Source organism: Montipora foliosa, chromosome 2 (assembly GCF_036669935.1).
Source record: "Montipora foliosa isolate CH-2021 chromosome 2, ASM3666993v2, whole genome shotgun sequence".
Classification (NCBI taxonomy): Eukaryota; Metazoa; Cnidaria; class Anthozoa; order Scleractinia; family Acroporidae; genus Montipora; species Montipora foliosa.
Genome location: NC_090870.1, coordinates 35130957 through 35145342, shown reverse-complemented (window position 1 = coordinate 35145342; position 14386 = coordinate 35130957). Strand labels below are relative to the sequence as shown.

At 42.4% G+C, this 14386-nt stretch overlaps 1 protein-coding gene across 2 annotated transcripts in view; it reads right to left on the bottom strand.

Moving 5' to 3' along the window:
* LOC137992945 (uncharacterized) overlaps positions 1–14386 on the bottom strand; it is a 32949-nt gene that overhangs the window by 3774 nt on the left and 14789 nt on the right. For both annotated transcript variants that reach the window (XM_068838543.1, XM_068838542.1), the window contains exons 5-6: positions 10782–10909; positions 10338–10685 (exon numbers count right to left, since the gene is read on the bottom strand). In XM_068838543.1, coding sequence (XP_068694644.1) covers positions 10338–10685; positions 10782–10909 — 476 coding nt within the window. The remainder of the gene's footprint in view (positions 1–10337; positions 10686–10781; positions 10910–14386) is intronic.

Genomic DNA, 14386 nt, shown 5'->3' with positions numbered 1-14386 from the left:
CACATGATTTTTCCCAAATTTGGAATAAATATTAAGCACTTGCAAATGTTTTTCAAAGACTGCAAATTCCATCATTAATTTTGCTGGTCTCTTTTATTCCAAACTGCAAATGAAATCATGTGATTACCTATACTAAACTAATATCAATAATATCAAAATAATGCAATTAAACATACTTTTTTACAGTTTGTGGCATGTCGCAAGGATTCCTTGACGCTATTCCACACCGGTTAACTTTTCAACACATTTATTAACAACTTAAGTCTCCACGAGTTTTTCCTTTTCTCTCTTTTTCTCTCCGCGTCCTCTCTCTCCCGGTCCTAACCGGTTTTTGTGACGTCAGTCCATCGCGTCACGCAATTGTCATGTTGCGTCCTATTTTCGTTCCGACACTCTCCCCCTATTTGATACACGCTAGTGGAGCAAATATATTCACACCTCCGCTGTTTAAACAATTGCAACAGTAACTCTCTTATACAAGTAACAAGTTTAAAAATTCTAACAGTTCATAGTCCCTCTTGGGTAACAGGAACAGTCTCTTCGCCTTCTTTCTCTGCAATGTCTCTAATCCGCTGAGCAGCTACTACTGCCGCTCGTCTCGGAGCGAAATCTCTAGCTCGAGGATTAAGCTGTACTGGTTGACTCGGCGGTGTCTCTCGCACGTCACAAGACAGCTCCATCGGGCATAAATGCTGGATCGCCCGTTCCAAATATGACTTCCCCGCTCTCAGCCTAGCTCCTCTCACAACTCCGTCACGCCCCTTGGTAAGTTTTACCACGATTCCGATATTCCACTTCCTACGGTTGCGCTCCTCGCTCTGGATCAGAACCACATCACCAACTTTTAAGGTCAATTCCTTGGTCTTATGTTTCAGATTGTCTCTCCCTCAGGCTCCTTATGTAGTCTGTAGTCCAGCGTGACCAAAGAACGTCCTTGCACCGACGGACATATCTCGCTCTCTTACGTAGATCCACATCCTCAACTGCATCTGCATCTTCCTCCGGCAGAAGGTTAGACTGACTATACATCATGGCGGCTGGAGTCAGCACAGGAAGCTCAACATCATCTTCAACATAGGATAATGGACGATTATTGACAGCCACCTCTACATCGAGGATTACTTCTTCAAGCTCATTAAACATCAGAAGGGCCCGCCCAATAGCCTTGTAGAAAGCTTGCTTTACAACTCCTACTAAGCGTTCAAATTGACCGCCCCACCATGGGGCCCTAGAGAGATTAAACTGCCAAAGGATGTTATGATGAGCCAGGTAGTCTTGAGTCTTCTCATCTTTCATGATACTGTTGAGCCATTTGGACGCTGCTACAAAGCTCTTCCCATTATCTGAATAGATCTTCGTAGGCCTTCCCCGTCTGGCAATGAACCTTTTCAAACACTTGGTGAAACCTTCCGTGGTCTGGTCAATTAGTAGCTCCAAATGGACTGCTCTTGTCAAACTGCATGCAAACAGTAGGATATATGCTTTGCCTTCCAACTTCTTAGAAACCTTGTATGCTATTGGCCCAGCGTAATCTACCCCCACTACTTGGAAAGGATAAGATCCTTCAGTACGGTCCACTGGCAGGTTTCCAGGGGGTGGATTGTGAAACCTCGTGGCATGAAATTTCTTTCACCCATAACAGTGGTTGATCACAGTCTTTGCTAGCTGACGGAGACGAGGTATCCAATATTCTTGTCTAACATGCGCCATAGTAGACCCTACTCCCCCGTGAAGAGTCAAGAGGTGGGCGTCTTGCACTATTTTCTCTGATAAGCTTACTCTGGGTGGTAGATACACAGGGTAATGTCCTTGAATTCTTCCTCTGCACAAGTAGATCCCCTCATCATTCTTCTGAAGATTGAGCCTCTGTTGATCTTCTAGGAATTTCTCTGTCACAGTGTATCGCTCTTGCTCGCGCTTTATCCACCACTTCACCTGCTTCTCAGTCTCAGCCGTTGTCAAGGGGCCGCTAACTCTATTCGATTTCTTGCTTCGGCAATTCTGAACGAATCGCGTAACCCACGCGCTAATTCTGATCACTCGCCAGAAGGCATACTTCTCAAGTACTTCATCAAAATCATCTCTCACATCCACAGCTACAGCGAAATTCTCTTTGGTGCGTTTGGCCTCGGTTTCCGTCTCCTTGTTAGGTTTAGTCACTATGTCTCTTGGCCATTTCTCTGAATTGGGCAGCCATTCTGGTCCGGATAGCCACATGCCAGTCAACTGGTCTGCATTACAGCCTCTGCTCCCTATGTCTACTGGATTGTGGTTGGTGTCAACGTGCCTCCATTCAATGAAATCCTTAGAACTGATCTTGTGAACTCTGTTGGCCATGAACTGCTTGTAGGATCCTCCCCCTTTGATCCAATGAAGTGCGACCGTACTGTCACTCCACCCATAAACGGATGTAATCGGGTATCCTTCGAGTGCTGTTCTTACGTTATCCGCTAGATTAGCTGCCATATGAGCTGCTACCAGCTCTAACCTTGGGATTGTGAGATTTTTCTTTGCCAACCTTGACTTTGCTGCTATCAATCCCTTGCTCACTCCAGAGGCTTGAATAATCACTGCATAGACTGCTGATGATATCCCAGAACCACTTGTGTCACCGAAAGCATGCAATACAACTCCTTCAACAGGCTCCCTAAACCTTGCTAGGCTCCGTGATACTTCAACCTTATTGGGAAGGCTCCTCACAAACTTCAGCCACTCCTGCCCCAATCTATCCAATACCTTCTCATCCCATGGAAGACGACTCTCACATATCTCACGATACAGTAACTTCCCCACCAGCATTGTGGGCGAGGCAATCCCAAGCGGGTCATACACTGCGGCTAAGAATCGTAGAATCCCTCTCTTCGTCGTCTCGACAGGTTCTTCAGGAAAAACCACAGCGATCAAGTCCTCCCTCTTGTTCCACAAAAGTCCCAACATCTTTGTTTCACCTTCTTTAACTCCTAACTGTTGGTTTGCATAACTCTGCTGCTCATCAACGGGAACAACCTTCCCGCTCTCTAGCTGAAGATCGTTAGAGTTCCACTTATGCATGGTAAACTTGGCCTCCCCGAACACTGATGCTATTGTCTCCTTCAGGCCCTGGACCTCGTCTGTAGTGCTGCCCCCGGTGATGACGTCATCAACATATAGACTTCTCAAAATCTCTTCAATCTCTGAGGGGTACCTCTCCTTTAAGTTTTCCAAGTGCAACTTCAATGTTCGTGCCAATAAGAATGGTGACTGTACCAACCCAAAGAGCGCTCGCGTAAATCTCAACACCTCAATTGCAGAAGGGTCCTTGTTTTTGATCCAGTGGAACCGTAGGACATCCCTGTCCTCAGTCCTAATGCGTACCTGTAGGAAGGCTTGTTTGATGTCTGCTGTTAAGGCAATTGGTTTGAGGCGATTACGCACAAGTACATTCCACAACAGGTTCTGAAGAGGAGGGCCTGTCTCTAAACACTCATTTAAAGAAGGACTGTTTCCATTCGGTTTAGCTGACGCGTCAAATACAATTCTAAGTTTCGACGTTGTTGCTGTTTCCCTTTTTACAGGTTTATGCGGGATGTAGAACACTCTCTCATTGGGTTCCTCTTCCACTCTCTCGACTATCCCCTCTTTTAGCTGATCTTGAATGATTTCATCGTACTTATCAATCATGTCTGGATCTCGCTGCAACTTCCTTACCAGTCCTTCTAGTCTTGCTATGCTACCATGTTCGTTTGTTAGTAGACGACCATGACCCGGCTCCCACAACAACCCACTTTCATACCAACCTTCCTCACTTCGGTGTAGCTGCTCGATGAATTCACCATACACGCTCTCCTGGTCTGTTTCTGGTCTATCTTCGAGTCCTAAGACATCTAAACTGCAGAGTTGCTCATAATCTGCTGTTGATGATTTCGTCAAGTAAACGTTAGAGAGGCCTGTTTCTTTAGCAGAGGATATCATCGCCCACCCTAGCATAGTGAGCTCAGCAATAGGCTCAGATGGTTTACCGATCCTCGGTTTTGTCTCAGTTTTGATTCTTGAGTACTCACTAGCGCCGAGTATAAGGTGGATGGGTAATTCACCTTTCTTATCCTTGTCATCCATTACTACTCCTTGCAGGTGAGGATACTTGGTTATCAGTTCTTCATAACGCGGGTTTGAGACTGTGAGTAATACTCCCTTATCTACCTTATTGACCTTTGTCGTCATCTCAAATCTTCCATCGACACTTGCAACCTTCACTGTATAACTTCGTACCTTTTGGATTGTAGAGCAAAGCATCATTTCTATCTGTTTATGTTCAACATGTGTTGGAAGCCTGTTAAGCCGTTCGACTAGAGCTGCTGACGCGTATGAACTACCTGCCCCTGTGTCCAATAATGCTCTACACTTGATGCCATCGACCACCACCACCACCACTGGATAGATGACTGAACCCTCATGATCACCTGTCACCAGCATCATCTGATTGTTGCTAGGCACCCTGTCACAAATAGACGTGTGATGTCTGTTGCCGCAGCGTTGACAGGCATTCTTGCTGCGACACTCTTGCGCTTGATGTTTCATACCCGTGCAGTTAAAACACAACTTCTTGTCACATAAAATCCTCCTGCGCTGGGAGATGTTAGGGAACTTCCCACACTCTGCAGAGCGGTGTTCTTCACCATTGCAATAAACACAGACACGCCCCACCTTCACACTTTCGTCCTTGGTTTGGTAGGCAGGATTTTTCTTTGTTGGATAGCGGTTTCGAGGGTGCTGATTTGATGGATACCAGGTCGACGAGTCACGGATAGTTGAGCCGCGATTCGGTGGACTGCGAATAGATAGGCCACGGTTTGATGGACTGCGGATTGGTGGGTCACGGTTTGAATGAGCGCCGTCTGGTGTTGTATACATCTGATCTTTACTGGGTATGCACCACTTTCTCAACGATTCGATTAGTTCTGGAAATCCCCACTCTTGCCAGTCATCATCAAGACGAACTAGGTCTGCTCGAATGTCAGGAAGCTTATCAAGCGTTGCTCGCACGAACCCTTCAATTTCTTTAACCTTCCCCATCGTCTCTAGGACTTGTATGTGACTTGTTAACTTCTCATGGAATTCATGAATTTTAGCTGGATCCACGCCATGAATTGTGGACAATCCAATAATACACTGCATATGTGCGTTTGCCACCTCACTGGATTTACCATACTTGGTTTTTAAGATACTTTTTGCCCGTTCATACCCTTCGGTTGTGAAAGGGAGTCCATCGATGGATACGCGGACACTGGGTACCAGTAACTCTTTCAGGTAGGAAAACTTTGCTACTTGGGTAAGCTTGGCTTTGTCAATTTCAGTTTCAAATTGATTCCAAAACCTCATCCAATCAAGAAAGGTTCCTTGAAACTTCGATATCTCAAGCTTTGGTAGTTTTGCTGCAACGCTACTACAATTCTCTGAATCCTCCAGGGACATTTTCATTGATTTCTCGAGTTTCACCCGCGCTTGAAATTTAGCCTTTTCCAACTCGATTTCTTCATCCAAGATTCGTTTCCGTTTTTCTTCTTCGCGTTTTTCCGCTTCGGCTGAAATAATATCAGCGGCTACATGCCTTACTTGTTTAAGAGTCCCTTCAAATTTACCGATACGGGTTTCCAGATTTTCGGACCAACTTCTAATCTCTTCAAAGTCCTCGTTGTTTTCGATTCGCAACTCCTGAACTTGTAATTTATGCGTTTTGTCAATAATAGATTCTAAAGCGTTCCCATGTCTCTCGATAGCCTTTACATCTTCGGTTTCAAGTATTTTCCCGGTATCTTCTACTGTAAAGTTAAGCATTTTCAGTTTGCCTTCGATCTTCTCTTGTAATGTTTTGATCTCGCTCATGTTGACATTTGGTCTGCAAAAACCTTTGTGTTTGAATTTCTCTTGTCGCTTGTTTTAGAACTCTCCTTTTCTCCTGAAGTGTCCTGGCAGGGTCGCTACTTGTGTCGCAAGTATTCCTTGACGCTATTCCACACCGGTTAACTTTTCAACACATTTATTAACAACTTAAGTCTCCACGAGTTTTTCCTTTTCTCTCTTTTTCTCTCCGCGTCCTCTCTCTGCCGGTCCTAACCGGTTTTTGTGATGTCAGTCCATCGCGTCACGCAATTGTCACGTTGCGTCCTATTTTCGTTCCGACAGGCATGGGTAAAGGAAAACAGTTTTATCAATGAGGACTGGAAAGATGATGCAATGTTGAGTAATCTACTGTATAGTCGTCACCAATTATAATAAACAATTATAATTTGGAGACTGGGTCCAAGTATTGTTGATTGACAGTTGAGTTTCATCTGGTCTGTGATTTTGATTGTGTTTTATCAGCATTTTCTGTCGTGCCGAGATCAGCTAAGGATTGATAAAACATCGAAAAAGTTATTTTGTGTTTGACTTGTGATTTAAGTCGGGCAACATTCCATTATTAGCAGGCATTCCTCAGATGCGCCCTTCCGATAATCTTTGAGCAAGAGGAAACCATGAAAACTGTGAATTTGCGAAATAGAAAACATGTAAACAGCAACCTGAGATCTCGAAACAACGCCAACTCATCTCAAAATTGTTAGGCACAAAACTGAAACTATTCTATCAAGCCAAAATGCAAATTGTATCAAAAGGCACATGGATGCAATATATTCCGTTATTACTTCAGTTGACAGGGCAAAGTGAAAAGTTGAAGAGCTGAAAATTACCGTTGACAAATAACTTCCTACCACAATGGTGAGATACATTGAAGGAAACACAATAGAGGATGTTGTCGACGACATGCACTAAATTTCAAAATGCTTGGCGGAAATTGATCACGAACAACTGGACAGGAAAAGGAAGGAAAGGGAGCTTTTCGAATGAAAACTCCAGTACACCAGGGAACTTGAAAGCAATTAAGGGACAATCGCAAGCAAAAACAAGGTCAACATGGGAAATGCTGGGAATCCCAGAAATGGCAAACAAAGTGCAACTGCTAAACTACCCAAGCTTACAATAACAACGTTTAACGGCACTAACCTTGATTTGATGCAATTCTGGGGCAAATTTGTTGCAGGGATACATACGTCTGACATGGCTGCAATTTCTACAATGTAAGCCTGGATTATCGAGGCTGCTTGGCCTTGAAGGGGACAAGACACATGATAAGATCATACCCTTTCCTGACTGTGAGACAGACCCAACTAAGAGGGGTGTTCTCTGCAAGATTGCTAGTATCCATGACCCTCTTGGTTTTGTTTCACCGATGACCCTTGTAAGAAAGTGTTTATATGGTGAAGTGTGCTATGAGAAGGTGGCATGGGATGCTCAGTTGACAGGGAATTCAAAGTTGAAGCACAAGTGGCAAAGATGGGAGCAAAGTCTTCCCAAAGAGATAGCTAGCTGTTAGACAAGCCACATCAGAGCACAGAGCCCATCCAAATAATTCAGTTACATGGATTTGGAGATGTGAGTGCATGGCCATGGCGTGTCAGTGCAGCCAGAACCTGGGATTAAACAGCAGCCCAAGGCAGCAAAAGCCAGGCTTGCCAAACAGGGCTTGACGATTCCTCAATTGGAATTGATCTCATGGTGACAAATCTGCTTGTGAATGTGAAAGATTCCTTGCAGAGATTGCCTGTCACAGAACTCAATAGATAGCACAGCAGTTCTCCTTTGGATAACTGGCAGCAAGCAATATAAACAGTTTGTGGAGAACTAGGTGATGAATATTCATGCTCCTACCTAAGATTGTATGGAGACATGTCCCCTCTCAAGAAAATCCAAGGGATCTTGCAGCGGTGGCAATGTTCAGTTTAGTGGGCAAAGGTGGCACGGCCCAGAGTGGATGGTAGATCGTGAGCGCTGCCCACCAGAACAAGTTGTCCAACCCTCTGCCGAAAACACTGCAGAAATGAAAGTGGAAAAGGAGATATTCAAGGTTTCTGTAGATGCTCCTGACAGGCTGAATGATGTTCTTAAGACGTTTCAGCTGAGCAAAGCTATAAACATTCAAGGTTGCCGCCTGTTACGGCCGTGGAGAGAGTAAAAGATCTCCTTCATAAAGACCGACCTTTTATCAGCTTTGATGCTTTTGCGAATAAATTTAATATTAATACTTTTTGGAGTATTATAAAGTGGTGTCCAGCATAAAAAAACTTAGGAAATTTTCAATTTAAACTCCTGCACAGACGTATTGCCACTGACGCCTTTCTCTGCAAAGTAGGAATTCTTTTACCTTCTGTGGAAAGACAACTGAAAACCTAGTATATCTTTTTTGGAGCTGTAAATATACTAATGGTTACAAGTGGAAGAAGAGTAGTGCGGCCTTATGCGCAATAGAGCAGGAAGAGGATAGGTGAAGTGAGGTAAATATACTAATGTCTTTTGGGAAAATTGCGCTCAATGGATAATACAAAACATCATGGAGGTAGGAAAATTAAACTTCTCTGGAGCCTTTGTTCTTGGCTTGAATTCTGATATGGAGGACCTACTACTCCATCATTAGTTTCTCATCCTTAGGCATTATATCTACACTTGTTAAGTGAGAGGCATTTACCCTAATTTGCAAACGTACATGTATCCAGGCTGTTCAAACCCCTATGGCCATAGAAAGGCAAATTAATAGCAAAAGATAATAACCCCTTGACTGCCTTTAAGAAGAATGGTCTCGATTGAAAATAGGCCCCTCAACGGAATTAGTACAATAAATTCGTAGTCCACATGGGAGGCGGGTTTTTTACGTAGACAGTGCTCTGCAGGTTTGCCCTTTTCATATTTTATATATGTTAGCAGTGTTGTAAGAAGGTATTGTAAAATATTCAATGTACATCTATCTATCTAGTATCTACATGTATCTATCTGTAGAGAAATGCAATTTTCAGGTAACACAATGTAGAAGAGAGGTAACCGAATGCAGAAAAGAAGTACAGGTACATGTAATTCAGTGCAAAAAGAGAGCAATCAAAGAAACTCAACGATAGCCAATAACATGGAAGCCTTAGATTTGGATACATGATTCTTGATACAGTACATGTGGCCATGTATATTATTAAGTGATCACATGATTTTTACCAAACAATTTGGAATAAATAGGTACTTGTAAGTTTTTTCAAAGACTGCAAAATTGCACTCACAATTTTCTTGGTCTTTTAAAATGTTTACTCACGTGCTTTTATTCCAAATCACACTTGAAATCATGTGATTACCTGTACTAAACTAAGGTCAAAATATTTTTTTGCCACAAACCACACAATGATCTCATTTTGTCTACGGTTCGTGACTACATTTTGTGACAAATGGGTAAATAAAAATAATTTGCTGGGAGATTTATCAATGCATGAGGACTGGAAAGATCAATGCTGAGTGATCTATAATCACCAATAATAAACAACTGATTGTTATTTAACCATTATAAGAAATGAAATTTAATTTCATTATACATATACAATTTATTAGAGGTATGAATGTTTTCTCCAGTGTTACAATAATTTTGTGAATTACATTAAGCATTTGTGTGTAATATATAGATGCTTATAATCCATCAACTATTTTTGCTCATGCGCGATTGGTCTAAACGCGTCACGTGGGTGAATATTCCCCAGCTAAAACCGGGGAATATCCGAGGATATTCCCCAATGGTATTCCCCAATTTTTAAAACGGACTTCAAGGATTCAAGTCTCACATTAAATTAATGTTAGGATGGCAGAACGGTTTGCTTTCATAACAGAAGAAGAGATAAACCTGCTGGCCGATAGAGCAGTACCAGAAAACACAAAAAAATCCACTTCATACGCTGTTAACGTTTTTGACGGTAAGCTGTTTGTAAATCGTATCGGCCACTTGTATCCACTATCCACACAATTAATAAAGTATGTTTTCCATCCACTGAAATGTTGTACTTTTTCCCCAAGCATATTCTTTTAACTGAAGCGAAGTCTGTTCGAAATTCTGGAAATGCATATTGCATGACGCGGTTTTGGAAGCCAATTGACAAACTTTGACGTGTTGACATGTGACGGACTGGCAGATCCCGCTTGTTGCGAAAAATATTTGAAGGATAATAAACACAATAGCCTCACTTTGGCTTTAAAAATATGCTCGGATATTTGTCCTTGGACATTATCTGTTCCTTGAAGCGCACAGTTTTCCTCGAGCTTCACTCTCGGAAAACTGTTCACTTCTCGGATCAGATAATGTCCGCGGACAAATATCCAAGCATATTTTTAAAGCCAAATTGAGGCAATTGTTTATATGTACATGTACGTTTGGCATATCCGAACATTTTCTTTTGCAAGGACCAGTTCAAAAAAGGAAAAAACTTTTCTCAACAAAATGTCATCATGCTCAAGCTTACCGTTCAGGATGCACCTCAACAACATCATCAAGGAATTTTCCAAACACAACTCCACCAAATCTCATGAAAATTTTATCCCCTTGACCTGGATCAAATTTGAAGTGAGGGGAAAGTACTGCATGAAAAACAACAGTCATAGTCATTCCTCTGTAACTTCTAAAATAGTCTGAAGTTTGTCGCTCTTCTCTATCTGACTTATTATTATCTGGGAGCCCCTTCTGCTGGTTTTCCACCTTGTTGTTAAGAGGATGCATTTGATCATCACCAACTTGCAGATTTTTGACTCCCTTGTCAGTCTTGACTTTGCCATGTTTTTTGTTCTTATCGCCACTATCTTGCATCCTTTGCCTACAAAAAAGATGTTCCTTTGAAACCAATAAAAATACCAGATGGAGGGGGTGTACTGTAATTCAGAGAATTAAGCTTAACAAAAAGTGAACTTACTCTGCTGCTTCTTGCAATTGTTGGTTCTTTTTTTGCTTTCTTCGTTGCTTTTTTCCCCTCTTTCTTTGACCAATGCTCTTCCGTTTCGATACATCTTCCTGGCCCATCCTAGCATCTGAATCACCATCCTAATGGAAGATAGGAGGTATTAAGGTAAAAATACATGTAGGAATACATTGCACAGGTGTGGTAGTGCAATGTAACCTGACACAGTGCTTTATTCCATAACTGACAACTGAGCTGCATTTTGTGTTCCAGGAGATTCAAGTAGTTTTTGCATAATATGTACATCTAGATTGAACATGATATTGTTTTGGTATTGGAAATAATATTATTATAGTGCCATGGAAGATGTTTTAGACTATATATAGTCCCCTGAGAAGATATGTGGTTACTTGTAAAATACTGCACACAGAGAGACTGAAGAAAATAAAAGGCAATCAAGTAACACTGGCATTGAGGCTGACATGTTCATCATTCCCAAGTTCCCTCCAACTTTTTTTTCATAGCAAGTTACAGCGCAAATTGCTGTGGTTATTAGTTCTACTCTTCGTGTGAATAATGTATAGAAATGTGCATGATCACCAATTTCATGACAAAAGTTCACTGAAGTCAAGCCCATTCAAGGAGGGTTCGTATATGGATGGGAGACCAAGATACATGTACATGACTTGCAGTCACAAACATGGGATTGAAAATTCTATTTTAAAGCTCAAAAAATTAATACGAACTGAGCAATTGACGGTATAGATTTTGTTAGCCTGCTTTATGCAAAACAAATATTGATTCAAAAGTAAATAAATATTGATACACAGTTTTTGGAAACAGCAGAGAGACTTGATGTATCTGTCAAACCATGACATTCATCAGACCAATGTGGTAGTTTGTGTGGACAGAGTTGAATGTTTGGGCTGGAAATCGTTAGTACACCGTATACGTACGGTTCCAAGCGTAATAATAAAATTTAAGGGTCAAGAATAAAAAAATTGTCATCAGTAAAAGAGAGTGCTGTGTTTGTTGAAAGAATCACCACATGTGGTCATGCGTTAATTTTCTGTCACTGGCAGTGAAAGATAGATTCAGGATGGCATTGTCCAAAGGTCTTTGTTTTCGTTGCTAATAGAAGCTGGTCAGGTGGCTCAAAGTTGTGAAAAAACACCGTGTAAGCATTGTCAAGGTAAACACCATAGCCTCCTTCATATGGATTCGTTGAGTTCTGGGTCTTCAGCAACACCACCCTCGTCACAAACGTCCCCGGAGAGAGCATCCTTATCTCAAGCCCCTCCTTCTACAGCAGCTTCACGTGTAGTAGCAAGTTCAATGGTGTCTAGTGGTGGTGGCAAAGTTATTCTTCAAACTGTGCCAGCTGTTATGTGTGGATCCCATGGTTGCTTGAAAGTTGTTCACTGTTTTCTTGATCCCGGTTCACAGGATTCATTTGTTAGACAAAGTATTGTACAAGAGCTTGGCCTAGATGGAAAGAGTGTTAGAATTGCTGTGTCCGGATTTGGTGGAAAGTCAGACAAGGAGACTCTACGAAAGAGAATTGCTTTTACTGTAGCACCTGTTGATAAGCCTGGAAAGCCGCAATGTATTGAAGCACATAAGGCATAACGTTTCCTGAAGAATTCCCCCGAGGTGAACGGGAGATTGATGTACTCATTGGCTTGGATTTTTATTATTCCTTTGTGACAAGAGACATTGTACGAGGAGGTTCCAATGAACCAGTTGCAGTTCGCACGTCACTAGGTTGGATCTTCTGTGGACCAACAGGCAGTCATGGCCAAGAATGTACTGTGTCTATGAACGTTCAAATTGGCATTGAGGAACAATTGAATGAAACACTTCAGAAGTTCTGGAACTTGGAGTCAATTGGCATCAAACCTTCTGAAAGTTCACCTTCTACTAACCCCAGCGAAGCCATGGTCTTAAAGAAGTTTATGGACACATTAACATACAAAGATGGTTGATATGAAGTCTCCTCACCATGGAAGAAAGATCAAGTAGTATTGAAAGATAACTACAAGCAAGCAGAAAATAGGCTGTACAATCTACAAAAGAAGTTGCTTCAAGAGCCAGCCAAAGGCAGACCTGTCCTACAGAGAGGCGATTCATAAGTACAATGACGATGGAGTTTCAGAAGAAGTACCTTGTGATCACATTGCACCAACAGATGGGCATCCTGTGTTCTATCTTCTACATCATGCAGTCATCAGAGAAGATAAGCAGACAACTAAGACAAGGGTTGTGTTTGATGCATATGCAAGAGATAGTAATGGTCTCTCTCTTAATAGCTGCTTAGAAGCCGGCCCTGTGTTGCAGCCTGATTTGGTTGGGATCCTCCTGCACTTTCGAAAAGGTCATATCAGTATCATGGGAGATATAGAGAAGTTGTTTCTGCAGGTGCGCTTAAAGGAAGAAGATAGGGATTCACATCGTTACCTGTGGAGGAATTTGCACTCTGAAGCCATACCCAAGATTTACAGAATGACAAGGGTCACATTTGGAGTTATTTCAAGTCCATTTATGGCCATCTGTACTATTCAAGAGCATGTCAAAAGATACGAAGAAACATTTCCTGAGGCATCACATGAAATCTTGAGGAACACTTAAGTTGACGACTTTGCTTCAGGGAGAGATGGAGTACGTGAAGCACTGAAATTACAGCAAAGTATGACTGAGCTTATGCAGCAAGCAGGTTTCAATCTGACAAAGTAGGCTAGCAATTCACCTGAGCTTATGCAAACCATACCTGAGAAGGATAGAGCATCACATGGTCTGATCAAGCTAGAGAGTGATCTAAGAGAAGCCTGTCCAGTCACGACAGCTTTGGGTTTGACGTGGAATACTAGAGCAGACAGCCTTGTCTTAGCAATGGATGTGAACTCTGTTAAGTTGGGATCAGAGAACCTGTACACAAAGAGAGCAGTAGCCTCTTTAGCAGCAAAGATGTTTGATCCAATCGGTCTCATCACGCCCTTTACGGTGAGGTCCAAATAATTGTTGCTTCAAAGTCTGTGGACCCAAGGTGTTGGTTGGGATGATGAAATACCAGTGGGAACTGCAGTGAGCTGGAATCAGTGGGTCAAAGAGCTTTCAGAGCTTGAACACCTTCACATCACAAGATGTTACACTGATTTGCCCATAAGTCAGAACCCTAAGGTGGAGCTACACGCGTTTCGTGATGCATCAGAAGTTGCTTATGCTACTGCAGTATACCTAAGAGTTTTTCCTGAAAAGGGAAAGGCATGCACTAGTCTTGTGATGTCCAAGACCCGAGTGGCTCCTGTGAGAAGGATTTCTCTTCCACGCTTAGAGCTACCCGTACGAAAATTTGTGGCCTGAATGAGCGAGATTCGGGCCCGATTCGGGCCATAAAGCTGTTTTTAAGGCAAGAACTGAGCGACACAAAGCGAGACAACCATTTTGTCGCGCCTGTGCGACTGAGCCAGACATTAGTTTGGTTCGATTATCGCCGATAGTGTGGCGTGAGTGAGCGAGAAACAGTGAAACCCCAGTTTATTCATTTACGCCGCAGTAACGAGACATTTGTCACGCTGTATTATCGGCGAAACTCAGGCTGCTCACTTGTTATTCGATACATA